The sequence below is a fragment of the Fulvia fulva genome, chromosome 1, assembly GCF_020509005.1.
Source record: "Fulvia fulva chromosome 1, complete sequence".
In the NCBI taxonomy this organism is placed as follows: Eukaryota; Fungi; Ascomycota; class Dothideomycetes; order Mycosphaerellales; family Mycosphaerellaceae; genus Fulvia; species Fulvia fulva.
Window position 1 is genome coordinate 4,952,478 of NC_063012.1, and position 21,037 is coordinate 4,973,514.

Consider the following 21,037-nt stretch of genomic DNA (forward strand, 5'->3'; position numbering starts at 1 on the left):
ACACGATGCATCCCGTGGCATGGCAGCTGCCTGAGGTAGTGTTGAAATGCGAGCTTCGGCGAGGTAGACGATATCGATAGGGCGTGATCCCGCAGCGCCGGCGCAGCGTGATCATCGGTTCGATCTATCTTATAGGGTAATCACCACCAAGTTATAGGGTAAGTATAGGGTAAACGTGATGAACATAGGGTAATGAGTACCACAGTGTTACCGTGATGAGCAGGATGTTGCAGGTCATAAGCAGCAAGAGATTTGCGTGAAGTCAAAGACCCGTGGTCTTGCTTCGCATTGGGCAATTTGCAATGAGTATCTCGAATCAAATCGCTTTACACTTCAACCTTGGTCTTGGTCTGTCTCCCAACCCACTTCTTGACACCGACCCACGAGTCCTGCTTCGTATCTACGCCTCCGAGCTCGCTTCCGACCTCGAACACTGTGGTAATGCCGTCCAGCCCGCCAACAGCTACATGGCGTCCCTGACTCTTCTCCCACGCGAGCTTGTTGAGGCTCTTGAGTGAGTAAACATCCTTCTCGACATGGCTAGGTCTTCCGCCCCCAACCGGGACTTCTGAACTCGCGTTCATGTCGTATATGTCGAGCCGACCACCACCATCTACGCAGCCGAAGATGCCAGGCTTGGTAGGGGACCACTTTACATCGTACACGCTGTCATCACGATCAATGGAAACAAGCGGTCGAATAACCTCTGCATTTCCGGAGATTGTAGCGCTATTGGTCGTGGGCGGTCTCGCGCGCCATACCTTGACGCTCCAGTCCAGCCCGCAGCTGACGAACAGATCGCCCAGATCAATCTTGCCGCGGGCCGGATGGAAGTCTATGCCAGTGACGGGTGCTTCATGGCCTTTGTAACTCGTCCTTGCGTCCACGCCAGATTTGGCACCCGCACGATCGTATCGATGTACTGGAAAGATACTGCCTTGTTCTGTCCCAGCAAGGAAGTATGTCGGATCGGAAGCAGGAAACGAGATGCAGCTTGGTGCCACATCGTCAGTCTTGTATGCCGATGGGTTCGGCGCATGTAGTTCGAGGTACTCTTGAGGTTGAGTGAGAATGTCGGTTGACCAGGCGCAGACTACGCCATCGGTAGACACCGACACTACCGAGGATGCGTTTTGTGTGCCAACCACCGACAGGCTGTAGATGGGATGTGCGTGTCCTGTCCGCCCACCTGTGAGGGGTGTCTTTTGTACAGGCTCGCCTGTCCGTTGATTACGTGCGCGAGTGTCCCACAGGCAGAGTTGACCACTGTAGGTACCCCCGAGTATGAGCGATGGATGGTAAGGATGGAATTGGCAAGACAGCAGGTCTGAAGTGGCATGCAAGCTGTATTCCGGCCGTCCCTTGAGGTGCATGTTCCATACATTCAACAGGCCTGGCGGTGTGTGAGGAGATCGCGCTGATTTCGTGTAGGCGGTGCAGAAGAGTTCCGGGAATTTTGGACTGAAGTCGATGTCGCTGATGATGCGCTTGCCACCCATCACATCATCCAGATCGAATTGCGCCACCTCTTTGACTCTTCGCCCTCTCCTGCCCACGTACTCGTCGTCTTCTACCTCGCGAGACTGCAAGGCGTAGTCTGCCAACACATCGTACTCCTCATCTAATGCCCGCTCTATGACTTTGCTGCTCCTTTCCACAAAGTCCAGAAGGTCATTGCTACTGATCACAGCACTCAATTCCTCTGGTGCGAGTGCCCGTGCTGGAAACCTCTCCCTCTCTGGTTGCGCCGCCTCATCCAGTTTGAGCGCTTTCAGCTCCTCTTCAATTTCCTGTCGCAGCTTCTGTCTGATCTGTTCCTCCTCAAGTTCTCGTTCGCGCTGGCTCAACTTTCTCCGTCGTCTAGAAGGGCTTCGATCTGCGCTGTTTACCTCACCAGAGTCTTCACTATCCGGATCCGGCTGCCAATGCTGCTCCGTCTGGACGCCTTTGCTGTAGGATATCACCTCTGGCTTGGACTCCACGTGTATCTCGTAGACGGTGGTCAGGCTAGCGAATGACAACGTCTGCGGCTCGGTTGATGCGTCCTGGTATGTCACTGACGGTGTGCTCGCATCGTCGGAGGATTGATCAATTCTGCTACTCCGCTTCTTGTTGGTCGGTGTGCCAGGGGTTGTGGATGAGGGTCGATCGACCAGGGAGGATATAAGGGACTCGATGTCTTCTCGTTTCGTGGCACTGGAGCTCCTCGGGGACGGTGCGACTAGCTTGGAGTAAGTCAGCAGTCCGTAGAGTACTTTCACTTTCACCGGCGAGCCCGTACCTCGGGGGCATCGAGACTCTGCCTGTTGGTGGTGAAGTCCTTCTGGCGCAACTCGCGCTGTCGCTTGAGCTCTGCGAGCTTGGCCTTCTTGGCGAGGATCTCGTCTTTGCGTTGCTGTATGGACGACATGTTGCAGTAGGCAAGTGTGCACGGCTGCACCGAGAGGTGTCGATGTCGATGTTAATGTCGATGTATGCAAACACACGCGCTGCACTGATGAGTACGCGCTTCGGCTGGCTGGCTAGACTAGAACTACAAGCAAGGGTCGGTCCTCCTTCTCCGAGGCGCGCCGAAAAGTCAAGCTCACCTCTTGAGCAGCAACACCCAACCACTGACTGCTGCAACGCCCAAGGCCCTTCCCGCCACATCACCCTCTCTCGCGCACCCTCCACTCCATTCAGCAGCATCTCGTGGCTGTCGAGCGTATTCTCGCACCAACTTCCGGTCTTTCCTCGATCTCTACCTCCCGCGATGGCTTCCTCGTCGACAGGAGTGAATGTAAGGACCGCCCTGATCCGAGCCATTGAGCTGCGCACATCGCATCGAAAGGGCTACGTACTGAGCAGAATCGCACACAGGTCCTCCGATGGGGCGCACTGGTCTTCGGCGTCTTTTACGGCTTCTCACACCAGCAAGCCATCAGTTCGAGAGACAAGGCCGCAGCAGCGCAGCACGAATGGGATCGCAAGCAGAACCTCATAAACGAGGCGAAGAAGCAGTTTGCGGAGAAGCACTCCTCAAAGAAGAGCGGTGATGGCGGTACGTGCATGTCCATAGAGAACAGGACCACTGGAAGAGGCATTGGCAGACCGCATGGCCGGACGAATACCTGTTGGGATACGGCGGAGATGCTGACGATGGCTTTCACAGTGATAACAAATCCAGAGGACCCCAAGTTCGACCTCGAAGCGTACTTCAAGAAACTTGAAAGCTCTTGAACGCACCAGGAGAAGTAATGATCACACAGGGACAATACGGGACAAGCGAGATGAGATGCCAGCGCAGAGCATCACGGCATCGATACGGATACGAGAGAGCGAGTGAGGCATGCTTTGGTCTCGCTAACACGATAGAAGCTTGCAGCTCCAATGCTCTGGAGATACCCAGCGCATCTTCGCCAAGCAAAAACTTCTGTATATATCCCCTGTACAACAACACGACATTTGCTGCGTCCGTGGGCGCAACTCAAGACAAGTGCTACTGCCACACGAAAGTGCGTCAACACAGGCATCGATGAGCACAACTCTCGAGCAGGGAAGAGCTCGCAGAGCATGAGATCACGTGAACTTATGCGTAGGGCTCGATTCCGACTTGCTTACCATCGCTCAGGAATCCGGATCTTCTTGTTCCCACTTGGGCTCATGATACCGGCTGACATTGGGACAGCAAATTGACTATATTGTGTAGGCTCCGAGCCGGGAAAAGCCTGCCACTACTTTCTGAGAGTCGCAAACCTAGCGCGGGCACATTCGCGGTGGGAATGATTGCTTTTTGCGAATGGCGCGGTGTCGTGGAAGGCTTGGGGGAAGGAAGAGAAGAGTTGCAAGGATTTTTGGACCGGAGGGCAGGGTTGAGGTCAAGGAGGATCACGCGCCAGAGAATGGGAGGAGAACGATTGTGCATGAGTTAGCAGGAGCTTCAAAGGGTGGTTTGGACGCAATTAGTGATGCGCTTAGTGCGTTTATGAGTGCGCCGCCGCCGGCAGTGTGGATCCGGCAACGTTGTTTGGAAGTGAGCTATGTACTGATCACCAACCAGCATCGGCCCAGCCTTGTGATAGCTTCCCATCACCAGCAGTCTGCAAGCCTGGATCATCAGGAGCGAAGTGTGACTCGGACCTGCTGCTGGCCTTGTCTTTGCCAGCACCATTCGCCGCCCACTGATCATTTTCACCTGCGGCCGGAGCAGCATCCCAAGCACTGACTTTGCTTTTCTGCTTCTTAGCTTCGTTCTTCCTACTCTGCTTGTCGTGTTGGTTCCAAGCATCGCCGCCATTGTCGTTCTTCCCCGAATCCCAGCCACCGTCATTTGCTTTGGACTTTGCAGCGGCCCAGACGCCACCGCCACCATCGCCGCGCTTCACCGATGTGTGGTTACTGACAGAGTCGCTTGGCTTGACATCATCCCTCTGCTGGTCACCACCCCAATTGGCCTGAGATGGCGCCTTTACACCCCAGCCAGTGTTTGATGGTGCAGTTGGTGCTGAGGCTGGCTTGGTACCCGAACTGGACGGCTTGAGTCTCATCTTGAGCATCTCCTGCACGAGCTCATCCTTTGGCAATCGCATCAACTTTTCCTTCTCTGCCTCGTCGACCGCCCGCTTAGTGTCACTGGTGTCGATCTTACGCCTCAAAAGTTTCTCCAGTGTGGACTGGCTCCTGTACTTGAAAGTGAAAATGGCGTAGGGCTTGTCCATAGTGTCGAGATACTCTGGCCGGAAAGTCTTATGGGCATAGTCGGCGCCTCTTCCTGCTTGCACGCCATGACTCAGGTCTCTCGCTCTGCCCGATGGTGCTAAGACGGTTGCTGGTGGCGGATATTCGTACGGGTCGCGCGGTTGCGGCCTTGGTCGACTTGTGCCCTGTTGTGGCTTATCCCAGTCTGCCCAGTATGGCTTGATTACAGGCTCGAGAGCGACGGATGTGGTGGTTCGAGCTGGACGTCTGCTTGATGCGTGGGATCGGGCTTGTCCCTCACCAGCACCGACTTGATTCCAACCGCCGTTACCGCCTTGTTGCGTCTTGGCCTGACTCTGATTGCCCCAGGCGGCTGATTGAGATTTCTGGTTGCCTTTCGCCCAGCTATCAATCTTACTTTTCGCCGTCTGGCTTTTGTTGTCCTTGGTACTTTGGGCCCATGCATCATTGTTCTGGCTTCGGCTTTTATGGGACCCAGCACCATCATTGTTGTGCCAGCCCGCCGTCTTCGATCTGGTGTCGTTGTTATCTCCTCCACCGCCCCAATCGCCTCCATCCTGCTTCGAATCGTTCTTGTCGTTGTTCGCGCCCCAGCCGTTATCTCCCTCGTTGTTAGACTGTCCGTTGTCGTTCGCTCCCCAGGCGCCGGTTCCGTCCTTTTTGGACTCACTCTTGCTGTCATCTTTGTTCTGGTCGTCATTTCCACCGGCTGCGCCACCCCAAGCATCACCTGCTCCGCCGTCATTGGCTTGATTGTCGACATCGTCGGTGGCCCAATTGCCACCTCCTTTCTGGGAGCTAGCACCCCATCCATCTCCCGCCGGCTTCTGGATAGAAGATCTGGCACTGTGGGCACCTGACTGCTTCCTCATCTGCTTCTGTTGTAGCCCGCCGTTCGTCTCGCCATGTCCTTGTTCCTCCCAGCCGTCGTTAGATCTAGGGTTGTGGCCTGTACGGTCATCTATAGCACCGCTCGTTCGGGTCGTTCCAAGCTCAGGCGATTGTAGATGTTGCTGTAGTCTCGGGTCAGGCCATTGTTGCATGTGCGGGTCGTTGGGACCAAAGAGTCGAGCTTCCAGAACCAAGAAATCTCTCGTGTACTGCCAGGTTTTTGGGTCCATTCTGCGCATGCGTGCGTAGATAGCCTGGCGCATTGCAGTGAGCTGTTCGTCGGCCTTTCCCAGTTCTTGCTGCTTGTGTCGAAGAGCCTTCATGGCGCTTAGATACATCTCCGGATCATTTTCCCATGCGTGTGCCTCTTGGGCTAGCTCTGCACACTTCTCCCTCTCACCGAAGCTCAGACGGTAAAGGCCGTCCATTTCTTTGCAAGTTTCCAGTACGAAGCTGAAGCCTTCGGGAGCACTGACGCGTGGCAGAAGAGACGAGGGTGGAGCTCGAGGAGTATACGCATTGTGTAAAGGACGATTTTCATGCCGCTGCGTTGGTGACTGTTGGACTGTATGTGGGACAAATCGACGGCGCTGTTGGAAGTCATACCCTGCGTGTGGTGTAACAGGAAGTGCGTAATGGTCGTTGGCAGTTCTTGGTCGAACATCGTACGCATGGGCTCGCACATCTCCTGCATTGCGATCGCCAGAATCGCCGTGAACCGTGAATGGCCGCGGTGAGTAGCGATTGTCATTGCGAAGATCTTGACGGTAGCGTGGCAAGGGGGAGCGATGATCATAGCGACCAGGCATGTGGCGCCTGTAGTCTGGATCGTCGCCAGCGCCGTCGAAGAGACCAAACATACCACCACCAAGTCCATCGTCGGCTGCTACTGAAGGCTCCTTTGCCGGCGCCTTTGGTGCTGGCCTGGCAGAATCCCTCGCCTTCGCTGCAGGGGCCGAATGCGCTACAGATGGCGCTCGAGATGTTGCGGCGAATCCGGTCTCGTCGCCACCATCAATTACCGTCTCTGCAGGGCCATGCAAAGCGTCTCCCTTACATCGGAGGATGACCACCTCGATAGTGCCGACGTTCTTCGCAAAGGCAGGGTTCGTATCGGGCGCCTGGTCGGCGTTGCCTGTGCGAGTTAGTCACGGCCTGTCGCTCCAAACCTGCGCGACTCACCAGTCTTCAGCTCCGCGAACGTCCACTCTCGAGCCACGAAGCTGCCTTCAGCTGTTTTCTCCTCCTTCTGTCGCAGTCTGAAATCCACTTCATAGTCGCGCGTGCCCATGCCCGGTGCTGGTAGCTGGAGGTTTTGCCGATTGCGGTTGCACTGATACTGGCCGTCGATGAACACATAGGCGGCCAGCCCAGGCGCAATGTAGCCACTGCTCCTCACGCGTACATTGAAGGGCACCTTCGTATCGGGCACTGCGATGAAGGCCTCGACCCCGCCGTCCGTGAAGCGGTGGCCATATTCTTTCAGCTTGGTGTCGCTCGGGCCCAGCTGTATGCAGCAGGTGATCTGCTTGAGAGTGGGCATGGCGACGGCGGTATTGTTGGAAGTCCGCAAGCGGCTACTGGTGTGCGCGGTACTGTGAGAAGGTGGTCTAGGTCAGGTTGAGGTGCATCTTGGTGGGGGGTTTGCGGCGTGCTGTTGACTTGGAAGAGCGTGAAGAATTGGTGTTGGGTGTGGATGCGAACTGTGCCCCGCCATCACGAAGACGAAGGCGCGAGTGAGTGTAAACGCTGGTTACATGTACTTGACCACATCGGCCCCTTCGTGACGCGAGTTCAAGGACAGCTTCATCGCCTGCTCTCATCTGTCGACACCCTGCACGAACCATCGTGGCTAGTCTTAGTGCTGAGTCTTGTACGACATGCCTCATTGGCTTCACGCGGTAAGTACATATGTACGCGCACAATGCGGTCGAATATCTGTCGAGAGGAGAGGATGATGGAAGACTTCCGGAACGCTGTACATGTAGACACGACGGGAAGAAGTGAGGTATACCTTATCATTTCGCTACACCGGCACAGCGCGGACCGAAGAGCTAGCATTCAAGGTTACATGTACCACCCGACATTATACATAGGCTATAGCCTTCTTGCCATCACCCGCAGCGCCGCAGCAAGCAGCAGGAGTGCCAGTGTAGGCATCGACAACGACAACAACAACACGACCTGCGCGTGCCTTTGCTATGCACGCAACCTGTGCAACGGCGAGCACAATGATTCCAGGTTGTGGTGGAGAGTGGCCGCTTACATGTACGCTTGGCGCACCTGTACAGCAGGTGACGACGATGACATCTGAAGATGCTCTGACAGCTCGACACGTCCGCAACGCTCTTCCGCCATCACCATTTATTTGCTCTTTGTTTCTGCCACCTGCGAGTCTTGTCTCCCTGGGCGCGCAATCTTTCGCACACACCTACCCCTACAGCACCTCTTGCACCTACTGTAGTATTGCACTGCTTCTTTGTATTGCACTCTGACACAAGCTGCCCTCCACTCCCGACTGCTCGGGCTGTGGCACCATGATGCAGCGAAGCGCCATGCCTCCCTCCCTCTCGGCGCATCATATAGTACATGATCCGGACACAGACGACGAAGACCTCGACGACGCTGCAATCTCTTCAGACGGCGAAGACGGCGGCAGCGAAGCCGATCCTCGAGAGCACGCCCATGAGTCGACGGGTCTCGCGAGGCGGGCGTCCAAGGAGATCGAGAGCCTTGGTCTCAGAGATGTTGCCGCACTGTCAGGTGAATCGGCTGTTGAAGAGGCGGAGCCACAGGGCATGCTCGCAAGAGACAAGCAACGACGCACCACCACATACAACTACCAGCTGGAGAAGCAAATGTCGCATGTAGAAGCCAAGCAGTTCTATCAGCAGCAGCAGAGGCAGAACACCATGTACGATGAGCAGACTGCCACGCCCCTTACCGGCAGCCCCATCATTCGCTCCAAGACGTTTGGCTCGCACATGGGAGAACCCTTCCAAAGAAGCGGCAGCACCCGCAGTATGAACAGCTTCAAAGAGCCAGGCTTTGCCTCTGCGCTTCCCGTGGGCCTCAGTGACCCTCAGAAGGACCCGAACAGTTCTACTATTCAATCGCCGGGTATTGGACGCTTCGAGGGTGCGAATGGCATTCATTCTGCTGCAGTGAAAGACGAGGATCCAGCCGTGGCCGACAAAGCTGCACGAGCCCATGCGCTACACCCAGGCTTGCCGCATGAGTCCAAGCCGATGCTGGAGCAGGAAGGCATGCATGGTGCAGGAGCAGGCATTGGTCAAGATGCGCCGAACGACTCCAGTGTTACGACGGAGCTTAGCGCCATCTATTCTAACATCCAGAAAGTCCTCGATCTGAGACACAAGTACATCCGTCTGTCCCTACAGGGCCCTCATGACAACCCAAAGGATGATCCGGGATGGAATATCTACCCTCCACCGCCCGAGCCGGTATGGCACGAGAACAAGCAGCGGACGGACAAGCATGGCGAGCCAATTGACGAGGATGTCAAAACGCCAGTTACTCCCAGGCGAAAACAACGTAAAATGGGCCAGGAAATTGGCGAGGACTTTGATCTTGACGACTGCCTGCCGGTGCCAGAAGCTGGGGAAATGTCTTTCAGGCTGGACGACAAGGGAGTATACCAAGTATACGAGTCTGCAGCCGCTGTTGAGCTTGGGGAGCCCATCTTGCATGTACCGGATATCAGGGAGTATTACATGGACCTCGACAGCATACTCAGCATAGGCTCCGATGGGCCGAGCAAATCGTTCGCTTATCGTCGCCTGCAGTACCTGGAAGGGAAATTCAACTTGTATGTTCTTCTGAACGAGTATCAGGAGATTGCAGACACAAAGGCCGTGCCGCATCGTGACTTCTACAACGTGCGAAAAGTCGATACTCACGTTCACCATTCTGCCTGCATGAACCAGAAACATTTACTGCGCTTTATCAAAAGTAAGATGAAGAAGTCACCCGACGAGGTCGTATTGTTTAGAGATGGAAAATTTCTCACGCTTAAGGAGGTGTTCGAAAGTATCAATCTCACAGCATACGACCTCAGCATTGACACCCTGGATATGCACGCCCATACAGACTCCTTCCATCGATTCGACAAGTTCAATCTGAAGTACAATCCTATCGGTGAGAGCAGACTGAGGACAATCTTCCTCAAGACAGACAACCACCTGCAAGGCCGATACCTTGCAGAGCTCACCAAGGAAGTCATATCCGATCTGGAGAGTAGCAAGTATCAGATGGTAGAGTGGCGTATCAGTATCTATGGGCGGTCAATGGACGAGTGGGACAAGCTCGCTGCTTGGGTGGTAGACAACAAGCTGTACTCGCCCAATGTTCGCTGGCTGATCCAAGTACCGCGACTGTACGACGTGTACAAAGGATCGGGCCAGATGGAGAGCTTTGATCAGGTCATTAAGAATCTGTTCCAACCACTTTTCGAGGTCACGCAAGATCCCAGCAAACATCCTAAGCTGCACATCTTTCTGCAGAGAGTTATTGGCTTTGATTCTGTCGACGACGAAAGCAAGACCGAGCGCCGGATCTATCGCAAGTTTCCACTGCCAAAGGACTGGAATACGAAGCAAAATCCGCCATACACGTACTGGATCTACTACTTGTTCGCCAACATTGCATCACTGAATGTCTGGCGCAAACAGCGTGGTTTCAGCACTTTTGTCCTTCGCCCACACTGTGGTGAGGCTGGTGACACGGATCACTTGGCTGCCGCTACGCTGTGCTGTCATAGTATTAGCCACGGCTTGCTGCTGCGTAAAACTCCATTACTGCAGTACGTTTTCTACTTGGAACAGATCGGTGTTGCGATGAGCCCACTGAGCAACAACGCTCTTTTCCTGGCATACGAACGAAACCCTTTCCTGCAGTACTTCCGACGTGGTCTCAATGTCAGCTTATCGACAGATGATCCGCTACAGTTCGCGTTCACCAAAGAACCACTCATAGAAGAGTATGCGGTCGCGGCGCAAATTTACAAGCTATCGGCAGTGGACATGTGCGAGCTGGCGAAACATTCAGTCATACAGTCCGGCTTCGAGCATGCCATGAAGCAGCGATGGCTTGGTAACAACTATCATTTGGCTGGTGTCGCTGGCAACGACATGGCTAAGGTCAACGTACCCAATATCAGAGAAGCTTTTCGACATGAGACCTGGCTGCAGGAACTTGCCATGATCGACCGCTACACCAATGCGCCAAGTCAGTCGCGCCTCAGTACAACAGCGCTGGCTCCGGGTAGGCACTCCAATAGTGCTGCAGCAGTACCCGCAAGCCCTACAGCGAGTATGAAGACCAACCCTTCTGCTTCAAATCCCATGCATGGTGTAGATGGATCGAACCAGCCGGGCGGTGCAAGATACCAGGACCCCAACGCCGCAGCTACACCACATTCCTACAGACCCAATGCCCAGGCGGCCCGACTTTCCACGACAATGTCCCAGCTAGACCTTGGCCAGCAAGACGGGGCTTCGGGCTACCAGTCTCGAGGTACCAACGTCCGCGACTATGGCCAGCCTTCACGTTCGTCGACCCTTCTATTTAACTCACCTGCAGTGGACGACCCACAAGGAACATTTCCACCTCTCCCGCAAGCAGCAGGAGAAGGCACCAATCCAGCTGCGGTCCTGCAGCCAGCCTTTGGAAGCACTCTTATTCACGGCTCGGAGCCAAGAATGTTTCCGGGCGTTGTCAGTCGGCGAAGAAAATCGTCCATCGTCAGCCGTCCGTTAAGTCAAAATATAGACGGGGAGAGTTCTGAGAATGCGTTGGAAAAGAGCACTAGCACGCTGTCAAGATCACAGGGCGAGGACGCTCTGATGATGGGCTTGGAGAGGAGGAACACGATTGAAGAGACGGCAGCTGAGAGTGAAAACACTGACGACTGACGAGACTATGAATAGATGTATCGTTGACACCATGCGATAGAAAGCGAGGCGTACAGGCGGGCTTGCCTTATAACAACACTGTGTGAAGAAACCTCTTGGAATAGCTCCAATGTGTGACCACGCCTGCACGTGCCGACCTGTTATCGTAGAAAGCGAGGACCCTTCCTCATACCACCTATACCCCAGTTCGTGAACCTTGCATGAAGGATTGGCTGTGCCTATCTTGGAATGACATGACAACACCAGTGACCAGGCTCGTTTCGATTCTTGTGCACGTCGTCGCTCCCCTCTTTGTGCTTCCTGGGAACAAGGCACTGTGCACCTGATATCGATATCGCAGATCACGGGTCCCCAGCCATCATCCTTCAACGAGACCGACGTCAGCAAGCGCACTGATTCAACCCCACCATCCCGCGCTTGGCCAGCTGACGACCTACATGTACCCTGTCGTACACCGCAATCACTTGACGACTGCGACTGCGTCCACTTCCCTTGCTACGACTACAGCCTCTACACCTCATCGCCGCTCATTGCTGTGCATGCTGTGTGAGGCGTGGGCTGGATAAGGCAGACGAGCCTCGGCATATATCATCCCCTGGCCATCGTTCCCATCAACGTACGATTGCTCTCGTGGGTCTCGAGCTGCATTCCGACTTCGGACAGAGTGTCTAGTGGCACATGGTCGAGGATAGGCACGATTGAGCACGTTTCGGGCGGCGAAGCTCGACCACATGCAAGTAGCGGCACGTTTGGCCATCGAGCGAGCCCCAGAACGAAGAGACAGAGTGTAGCATGGACGAACGACAACAACCGGCGCATTCGAGCGACCAGATCCGACGACCAGGTCACACGTCAGCCATGCCATCACGTTCGGCTGAGTCTAGCAGGCGCATGCATCCCGACACCGAGTCTTTGCACGGCGTCATGTCAAGAGGTATGTTGCAGAGCCATGCTTGTATCGCCAGCGTACCTTCTTGCCCTGCGTCGCACACGTTCACACAGCATGGCTTGGTGTTGTCAGTCTTATAGCGACTGGGCTGACTTCTACAACCTAGTCGATTCATGGATCGACGTTTCTTCGCAGCCGTCGTCGTCGTCTCTGTCATCGGCTGGCGAAGAGATTGTAACCACTGGACTGCGAGTGCAAGACGACCCTCGAACGAGGCGGCGACGAACACAGCGATCCGACCTGCCGACACATCTCCACATCACAAGAACACAGTCTGCGGGCGGCACTAGCAGTCAGGAGGAATACGAAGAGAGCGAGAGCGAATCGGACAGGATTATGACATCTTCTGGAGAGGGACCCATGTTGGCAGCACCTCTATCTCGACCTAGCATGCCCTTCGTACAACGAGCCCAGCAGCCTTCGGCACAAGTCTCTGCTACTGTTCAAGACTCGGACGATGATGACGAGAACAGGACCGCGATCAACTATCCTATTAACAACGACACCTGCTTTACGCCTCTACCCAATGCTTTTTCACATCCACCAAGTGCTGGTCAGGCACGGCATGCGAGTCAGCCGGTTCCTGACTCATACTTTCCTGCAACGAGGTCGATACCTGCAACACGATCATCGACTCGTCAGTCTCTTCCTGCGAATATGGAACGACGTCACAGCCATCTACCACACAATGTGTTGTCACCATCGTTCAACGCAGCTGCAGAACATGACGAAGCACTACGGGCCAGTCTAACGAGCCTGCTTTCCGTTGCGGCTGCCGCGCGAGGCTTGCCAAAGGTACGGCCTCAAGCCGCTGAGACGGCGCTTCCGCCGCGCAGCAACAGGGTCGACCCGTCGACGTTCAGGATGGTGCCAGAATCCGCGCTGCCCGTGAACTCTCCAACACAATTCCAGGAACCTACCTTCAAGCCTACCATCAGAAGAACCTCTACCAACTCGACATCGACATCAGATCGGACAAAGGACCATAAACGGAAAGCAGTCGCAGTACCGACACGGAGCGCCAGTCGAGAACGCCGAGCACTTAAGAAGGCTCGAAGGTCTGCATCGACCGAGGACTTGCACGTTACCCCAACTCTCCTAACTTGGGTAGTGTCCGCCGGTATCGTAGTGTGTTTGAGCGCCCTAAGCTTTACTGCTGGCTACACCGTCGGCAAAGAAGCCGGTAGGCTAGAGGCCACCGAGCTCATGGCAGATGAACAGCTCCGAACTTGTGCTCGAGAAGCAGGAAGGTCGAGTCTCGGCTTGAAGCGTTCATTGGCACGGAGTGCGATTCAGGCATAGGGATCATTGAGCAGCATGCATTGCGATGGCGTTATGATGGCGTGGAGTGGAGTGGAGCACGATGGCAACGAAGCATGACATTCATGCGAGATATCCCAAGGCGGTGGAGTAGATGGCGGGGAAACAGTTAGGATTACATGTCTCTTACGGAGTATCGTGGCAGCATAGCACTTCCTGCGACCCAAATTTATTACTCAAGGGCCTCTTGGCCATTTGAAGCTTTGAGGGATCAAAGCTAAACCGTTGCATGTGCCAAGGCATTCACATGCGTCCTATTGTGACGCTCGCTGGCTATTGTGTAGCTTGCTTTGAAAAGTGCGACGTTGCTGCAACACAGTTCAGATTTTATTCCTCAACGAACCAGCCCGTCTACAACAAACACTCGCTACAAAGATGGACGGGCTTCTTGGCCCAAATGGCTTCACCATTCCTGCGGAAGTCAACGTCAGACTACTGCCACTTCAAAGCAGATTGGCCACTGAAGACCAACACCTCACTCCAAGAGTTCTGGGTGTCGAAAGCAGCACAAGAGGACAGGAGTGTCGTCAGCTGTACACGCCTTCAAATCGCGCAGCTTGGGCCACGCCTCCAATGTCAGTAGCAAGATTTGAAAGCGCGGAGACTAGGCGTCGTTTTGAAGAGCCACCGGGCAGAAGATACTGGGAGGGAGAAAGAAGTGATGATGGTCGGCGCGACTCGAGGACCGAAGCGTGGTCCGCTCAGCACACATTCCCGAAGCCGCCAGAGAGGCGGAACAGAGAATCAAGCGAGGATTATGACAGCTACAGGGCAGCAGCCACGGTCATGCGGGATCAACAGTATGCGCCGCCAACCAGTGCATCATCATATGCCGATCCGCAACGGCGGAGGCTGGTGACTGACCAAGCCGACTACGAGATTATCAAGCCACTCCGATCGACGACCGGCAGTTTAAGCCACGAAGAGCTGTACTTGATCGAAGACTGCAACACCAAAGAGCTGTTCGTGCAGAAGAGGCTGAGGATGACAACGACGTCGAGCAGAGAGCGCGCGCGACAGCCGAGCGCAACGCACTATTGCAGATCATGACACAAGAAGGTGCCTCTGCGCATGTCGTCCAAATCATCGAGGCCTTCTACGACGGCCGAAGCGCATACAGCCATCTCATCCTCGAACACTGCGACAGTGGCACCCTCGAGGACTTCATCTGTCGCTACCAGCGAGAAGACAGGAGAACTCCCGAAGACTTTGCTGGGCATGTGCTGGCAAGCCGGGCGTCTGCACTCTGCACATGCCACTACGGAGGCGGCCATGCTGGTGCTACAGGCACTGCTTCTCGAGATTGGAAAATGCTGTGTCAGGTCAACATCAAGCCGTCCAACATCTGGCTCACGTCGCAAGAAAAGGTTGGGCCCTACCCTCGAATTGTGCTTTGTGGATTTGATCTTGTCTCGACCAAGGAAGATATCACAAGCAGAAGGGCTCACGAGTTGGTCGCGCGGTACGGAGACCAGCAATGGATGGCACCCGAAGGTCGATACCAACGAGATGACTTTGGTCGATACCAACGAGATGACTTTGGTCGATACCAACGAGATGACTTTGGTCGATCGACACAATCGCTTACATTTGGAAGTGCAACGGACGTCTGGCAGATGGGCGCTGTCACTCAAATTCTGTGCCGTTTATCTCAAGAGCCGCGAAGCATGAATGGAGATCCAGATGTCTGTGGCAGGGACTTCTCGTTCGCCCTGAACAACCTGGTCGCTTGCTGCATGCAGCCAGACTGGAGGAATCGACCAAACGCCATGGACTTGGCGAAGGAGGTGCACCGGGAGATGTTGCAACGCGCTCGAGGTAAAGCGAAACGTGGTGAGGAGGGTGGTGTCGAGGTATTGGCTAGGAAGAACCAAGGCGTTGAATACTGTCGGCGGGTGAAGCAGACGCGTGCATGCTGTGACTGGCAGCGAGAGGAAGCCGTCAAGTCGTGTCGTGCGTGTTGCGGGGCTTCTCGGCTGCCAATCCACTTCGGCGGACGACGATGACTTCCAATTGACGAATACATACTTGTAGCAAGGAAGTGGGCCACCACTCATCCTGACTCTTGCATCGCATTCGCACAGTTCGTCCGCCTCGCCACATCGCAGCCATACCGTCGCCCCTCGACCACCACCCGCACGAGCGAACACGCATCTCATACGCGCGCCCATCGACATCACAGAAATCGTCTGGCTGCGCTGCAAGGACTCCGCAGTCGATCCCTTTCCTTTGCTTCCTGGAGACTGTTCCAGGCTTCGCCAACCGCACCTTTAAACACGCCGTGATCCAGTGTGGTCACAGCGAGGTGCGACAGTCGGAGTCGTCGGACCATCTCCACCGCGTCTCTCTCCCAGCCCATGATCAGTCTGCTCTGGAAAGCCTTCTATGATGACCATGTCGATACCTTTCGGCAGCTGTTGGAGACCGCGGCCTACAATGCGCGACCGTATGGAGCAAGAGGAGCATCATCGCACCGTTCCGCTGCGATAGCGAGTCCCGTACAGCCGGGCACTTCGCCAATGAACACAAGAAGCCGTCGGACTGCTACGCCAAAAACAGCTGTCAATGCCGGGTCTGCCTTGACCAAAGAGAATCTCAACATGCTTGATGGGGCGGGTATGACACTGTTGCATTACGCAGTGTCGTCTGTCAAGGAGACTGCCATCGACTTTGCGACAGCACTCCTTGAGCACCCTATCATCGACCTGTATGCGCAGGATGAAGAGAACGGCTGGACAGCCCTGCATCGTGCCTTTTACTTCGGCAACATCACGATTGCGCGCTTCATATTGGAACGTGATGCAGGTGTGGCGCTTAGCAAGTTGAGAGGGAACTCCCGGCCGACCCTCTCGCTTGTCAAAGTGAAGGACAAGGAAGGGCTCGGCCCACTAGACTTGTACGCAGCTACGATCAAGGATAGGACTCTTCGCCCGGCGCTCTCTACGCGCCAGCGATCAGGCTCCAACGGCAGTGATGATGAACGTCCGATACTGGATCCCAGCGACGGTCATGGTCCATCTCCAGTCAAAATTCCTTTCATTGATGTCCATGGCGATCAACTCTTCCATTTTGGCAGCAACCGAAACGTCTCACTGGGTTTCGGCGATCAAGATGATCGACAGTTCCCAGAACGCATCAATCTACGACGCCCTGAGCACCTCGTACGACGGTTCTACGAAGAGTACCTGGATCATCATGAAAGTAGGTGGTCTGGTCACGACCCAGCGTACCAAAGCAAAGCAGACTCAGTGTCGAACATGTGGGTAGAGGATATCCCTTGGATGCCAAAGTCTCGGCCACTTGAGATCCAGGATGTGCATATGTCCAAGCTGCACACTGCCGTGCTCACGACAGACCCCGAAGCCAACTTATACATGTGTGGCCATGGACAAGGAGGCCGCCTAGGAACTGGAGATGAGCGCACGCGCTTCCACTTTGTATGCATCGAAGGTGGTGCGCTCGCTGGCAAACGGGTCGCTACTGTAGCCCTTGGCCAGAACCACACACTAGCTCTCTCTGACGACGGCGAGATATTTTCATGGGGCAACAATGCATACGGGCAGTTGGGCTACAATCTGCCAAAGGCGCCAAACGATGAGGAGCCCATTACTACGATTCCACAACAGATCTTTGGACCTTTGAAGCGGGAGACGGTCATTGGCGTGGCCGCGTCTCGCGTCCACTCAGTGGCCCATACAGCGACCTCATTGTACGTGATGGGTAAGAACGATGGACAGCTCGGAATTGTCGACTCGGATGCTCGCTCTCTGGACATGCAGGTTGCTCCTCGAAGGGTCGCCGCAGCCTTATTCACATCAGCCATAGCATCCGTGGCGGCCATCGACAGTGCTACTGTCTGCTTGCTGGACAATCATGATGTCTGGGTCTTTGCTAACTTTGGGTATGCCAAGGTGCCGTTTCCGCTTGATGGCTTCACCAATTACTTCCTCCGACAGAGCTTCTTGGTGACCACGTATGACTCTGCGCCCAATCAAATTAGCAAAGTCACTGCTGAAGGCGACACCATCTGCGCTCTCTCCACCCGCGGCGAGGTCTACACCGTCTCCATCAGTCAGCGACAAGACACCAAGGCTAGCGTCTCCACCACCAATCCAACCAAGATACGTGGCGCGATCTCAACACCGCAGCGCATTTGGTCGCCTAAGAAAAGTAGCATGGCGGCCAGAGACGTCGGCCTTGACACTGATGGCAGTATCATTCTGTCTACGGAAGAGGGCAGTGTGTGGAACCGTACTAAGCGCGCCACCATGAAGGATGCATCGAATGTCGCCACCTCAGAGTATAAGCCCAAGGATTACAAATTCTCGCGGGTTCCTGGCTTGACACGTGTAATGGCTGTGCGATCATCTGGCCATGGTGCCTATGCTGCCATCCGTCGCGACTGCGATGTGCTGCAGACCCAGGTCGTGGTCGAAGACCCGACTCTGTGGAAAGATCTATTCCCACTGCTCTCGCTGAGTCAACTTATCGACCACAATATCGAGAGCGAAGACGATACATCGCGACATCGGTTCTGGCAAGGCACAAAGCGGCCAAGCGAAGTTCTGCTGCTCAGAAAGGCTGTTCTTCGGTGCGCGGACATCGGTGCAGACTTGAAGACGCTGTTTGAGAACGGTTGGAACAGACCGGCCACAAAATACGATGCGCTGTTGGCGACAACGTCTTCCGAAGTCAGGATCCCGGTCCACCGGTGGCTGCTGACTGCCCGCAGCCGAGTCCTCCGTAGAGGTTTCAGCAATCTCTGCGAGATGAGCACCTTTACCATTCCAGATTTTGCCAGATCGGAGCTTGATGATGAAGGAAGAGTCGTGATCACTTTCCAAGGGCTGGACTTGCTCACGATACTCGACCTCGCACTGTACATATACACCGATACAGTCGTGGACTTCTGGCACTTCGTAAAGAGCGCGCCGAAGATGGCATATAGCTATCGCCAGGTACGCACTGAGCTGATGAAGGTTGCGACGAGACTAGAGCTCGCCAAGCTCGAGCCCGCCGTCCGTCAAATGGTTGAACCTCGACCTTGTCTTGACATGGACATGGAGATTGCGCACGGCGATCCGGCATACTTCTACGATGGTGACGTTGTTATCGAGCTGGAAGACGACGAAGTCAAAGTGCATAGCACTTTAATGCGAACCCGTTGTCCATTCTTCGAAGGAATGTTCATGGGACGTTCTCGAGGTGGATGGCTCGCTGGCCGCGATGATCATGCCGAGGTCAACGTCGATCTTAAGCACATTAACTCGAAGACCTTCAGCCTGGTCTTGCGCCACATCTACTGCGATTCCGGCGAGGAACTGTTCGATGAAATTGTCAGCGTTGACATCGATGACTTTCTGGACAGTGTCCTTGACGTTCTGTCCGCGGCAAATGAACTCATGCTAGATCGGCTACAGCAGATTGCGCAAGCAGTCATTGGAAGATTCGTCAATGTCCGTAATGTCTGCGATTTGCTCAACGCCATCGCACCCAGCTCGGTACGAGAGTTCAAGGACGCTGGACTGGAGTATCTTTGTCTCAATCTCGAGGCCATGTTACAGGGGCAGTACCTTGGTAGTCTAGACGAAGATCTTCTTCTCGAACTTGACAAAGTTGTGCGTGGGAACCAACTGGCGTACATGCCATTCGCGAAAAGTGGTCGCGCGGCAAGAGAGCTTTTGGACCAACATCCTGAGCTGGCCGCTACCATGGATCGGAACAAGCGGGCGAAGGTTGACAACATCGCGCTCAAGGCCAAGTACGATAGATTTGTCTCGTTTGCACCAGGATCTTTGGACGAGGATAATGCGGCTTCGCCAATGCAACTCAAAACTCGCCGGCGCTCCTCGAATACAGTCAGGACCTCGACTGATCACCCTTCGCTGAGAGCCAAGGCATCCACGAAAGATATGATGTTTGCCATGGACGAGGAGGTGGACTCTGGCATCGCTTCACCTCAAGCATCTCCGTCTATCAGGCCAATGCCCAGCCCTCGTGGGCTTGATCCGCAGAGCACACCCCCAGATGATGTCTGGTTCAACTCCAGGGGCAAGGCGTTGCCATCGCCTAAGCTCGCGGCCCAATCTGTGCAAGATGGCTTCATCACCCCAAGGACTCCAATATCGCCACTCATGGCTGGCAAGACGCCGCCAAACGCTGGTCGACCATGGACGTTGACGCCGCTTCCGGGACAGAAGATGGAGATGAAGGATATCATGGCGCAAACGATCTCTGGTCGAAAGTCTTCGATCACACAAGGCCTAGCTGCTGCAAAGGGATCAGAAGACCCAATGGACGTACCTGCTCCCTTTCGTCTTCCTGGACCGAAGATGTCGCAAAAGGACCGTAAGCGAATGCAACAAGTCCACCAAGCGAGCCTACGTGCTTCGCCTGCACCAGAAGAGGCGGAAGTCAAATCCTTCTCGTGGCAAGCTGTTTCCAACCAGAAGCGGCCGGGCCTGAAGGATGTGATCGAGTGCGAGTCGACTTCAAAAGGCTCTCCTTCACGGTCGCCCAGCACTCCCACGCTCACGACAAGGCAGACTGTTGCCAATCCAAAGGCTTCGTCATCATCGAAGCCAGCAATTGGTCCCGCTAGCCCATCTCTGCGACAGCTCAGTGTCACGGAACACAAGACAATGGCGACCAATGGAGCGGAGGGCAAGGGTCAGGCGAACAGTGTCTCACACGTCAGCAATAGCAAGCCTATCCCACAATCCGTTCGCCACCAGCCGGTCGTAGATCCCGCATGGGGTCTCAGTATGTCTGAGATCGTGGCGCAACAAGAGCTGGAGAAGAACGCAATCAAGGAGGCTGCTGCAAAGCGAGACCTGCAGGAGATACAGGCAGAGCAGGAATTCCAGGAATGGTGGGAGAAGGAGAGCGCAAGGGTGCAAGAAGCGGAACAGCAAGCGACGGCTGCTGCGACCAAGGCGCCGAAACGAAATAGGGGACGAAGGGGTCACGCTGGAAGAGGCGGTAAGGGTACTGGCGGCAAGGGACGCGAGCATGCCGCCAACGGTGGTGAGATCAGCACTGCAACATCAAGCGCCACAAAGCCAACACGGTGAGAGTAGACGATCGGTCGCTATAGAGCTTGAGCGTCTCAAGACGCGCTTCTTGTATATGTGTTGCGGTATTAGACATTCAGAATACTAGAGACGTCCATTGCAATCTGCCGAGACAATGCGTTGCGCATGTGACCGTCTCTACTGTAGGCGACCCGAAGATCCGGGGATCGGCT

General features: G+C 55.0%; 7 protein-coding genes across 7 annotated transcripts; 5 read left to right on the plus strand and 2 right to left on the minus strand.

Moving 5' to 3' along the window:
* Positions 1 to 326: 326 nt before the first annotated feature.
* CLAFUR5_00951 (Cytoplasmic dynein 1 intermediate chain 2) lies at positions 327 to 2,410 on the minus strand (the record flags this gene model as incomplete). Its single annotated transcript, XM_047900099.1, has 2 exons — positions 327 to 2,225; positions 2,282 to 2,410. The coding sequence occupies 2 exons, from the start codon at positions 2,408 to 2,410 to the stop codon at positions 327 to 329; spliced, it is 2,028 nt and encodes a 675-aa protein (XP_047756197.1).
* Positions 2,411 to 2,752: 342 nt separating this feature from the next.
* On the plus strand, positions 2,753 to 3,219 carry CLAFUR5_00952 (ATP synthase subunit e, mitochondrial; the record flags this gene model as incomplete). The annotated part of the gene is made up of 3 exons (XM_047900100.1): positions 2,753 to 2,779; positions 2,860 to 3,040; positions 3,152 to 3,219. The coding sequence occupies 3 exons, from the start codon at positions 2,753 to 2,755 to the stop codon at positions 3,217 to 3,219; spliced, it is 276 nt and encodes a 91-aa protein (XP_047756198.1).
* Positions 3,220 to 4,028: 809 nt separating this feature from the next.
* On the minus strand, positions 4,029 to 7,132 carry CLAFUR5_00953 (uncharacterized protein; the record flags this gene model as incomplete). Its single annotated transcript, XM_047900101.1, has 2 exons — positions 4,029 to 6,724; positions 6,772 to 7,132. The coding sequence occupies 2 exons, from the start codon at positions 7,130 to 7,132 to the stop codon at positions 4,029 to 4,031; spliced, it is 3,057 nt and encodes a 1,018-aa protein (XP_047756199.1).
* A 994-nt stretch (positions 7,133 to 8,126) lies between these two features.
* CLAFUR5_00954 (AMP deaminase) lies at positions 8,127 to 11,522 on the plus strand (the record flags this gene model as incomplete). The annotated part of the gene is made up of 1 exon (XM_047900102.1): positions 8,127 to 11,522. The coding sequence occupies one exon, from the start codon at positions 8,127 to 8,129 to the stop codon at positions 11,520 to 11,522; it is 3,396 nt and encodes a 1,131-aa protein (XP_047756200.1).
* Positions 11,523 to 12,314: 792 nt separating this feature from the next.
* On the plus strand, positions 12,315 to 13,773 carry CLAFUR5_00955 (uncharacterized protein; the record flags this gene model as incomplete). Its single annotated transcript, XM_047900103.1, has 2 exons — positions 12,315 to 12,456; positions 12,578 to 13,773. The coding sequence occupies 2 exons, from the start codon at positions 12,315 to 12,317 to the stop codon at positions 13,771 to 13,773; spliced, it is 1,338 nt and encodes a 445-aa protein (XP_047756383.1).
* A 393-nt stretch (positions 13,774 to 14,166) lies between these two features.
* Positions 14,167 to 15,797, plus strand: CLAFUR5_00956 (uncharacterized protein; the record flags this gene model as incomplete). The annotated part of the gene is made up of 3 exons (XM_047900104.1): positions 14,167 to 14,757; positions 14,793 to 15,245; positions 15,738 to 15,797. The coding sequence occupies 3 exons, from the start codon at positions 14,167 to 14,169 to the stop codon at positions 15,795 to 15,797; spliced, it is 1,104 nt and encodes a 367-aa protein (XP_047756202.1).
* A 351-nt stretch (positions 15,798 to 16,148) lies between these two features.
* On the plus strand, positions 16,149 to 20,864 carry CLAFUR5_00957 (BTB/POZ domain-containing protein 1; the record flags this gene model as incomplete). The annotated part of the gene is made up of 1 exon (XM_047900105.1): positions 16,149 to 20,864. One exon carries the CDS (start codon positions 16,149 to 16,151, stop codon positions 20,862 to 20,864), a length of 4,716 nt encoding a protein of 1,571 aa, XP_047756203.1.
* Between the last annotated feature and the right edge of the window lie 173 nt (positions 20,865 to 21,037).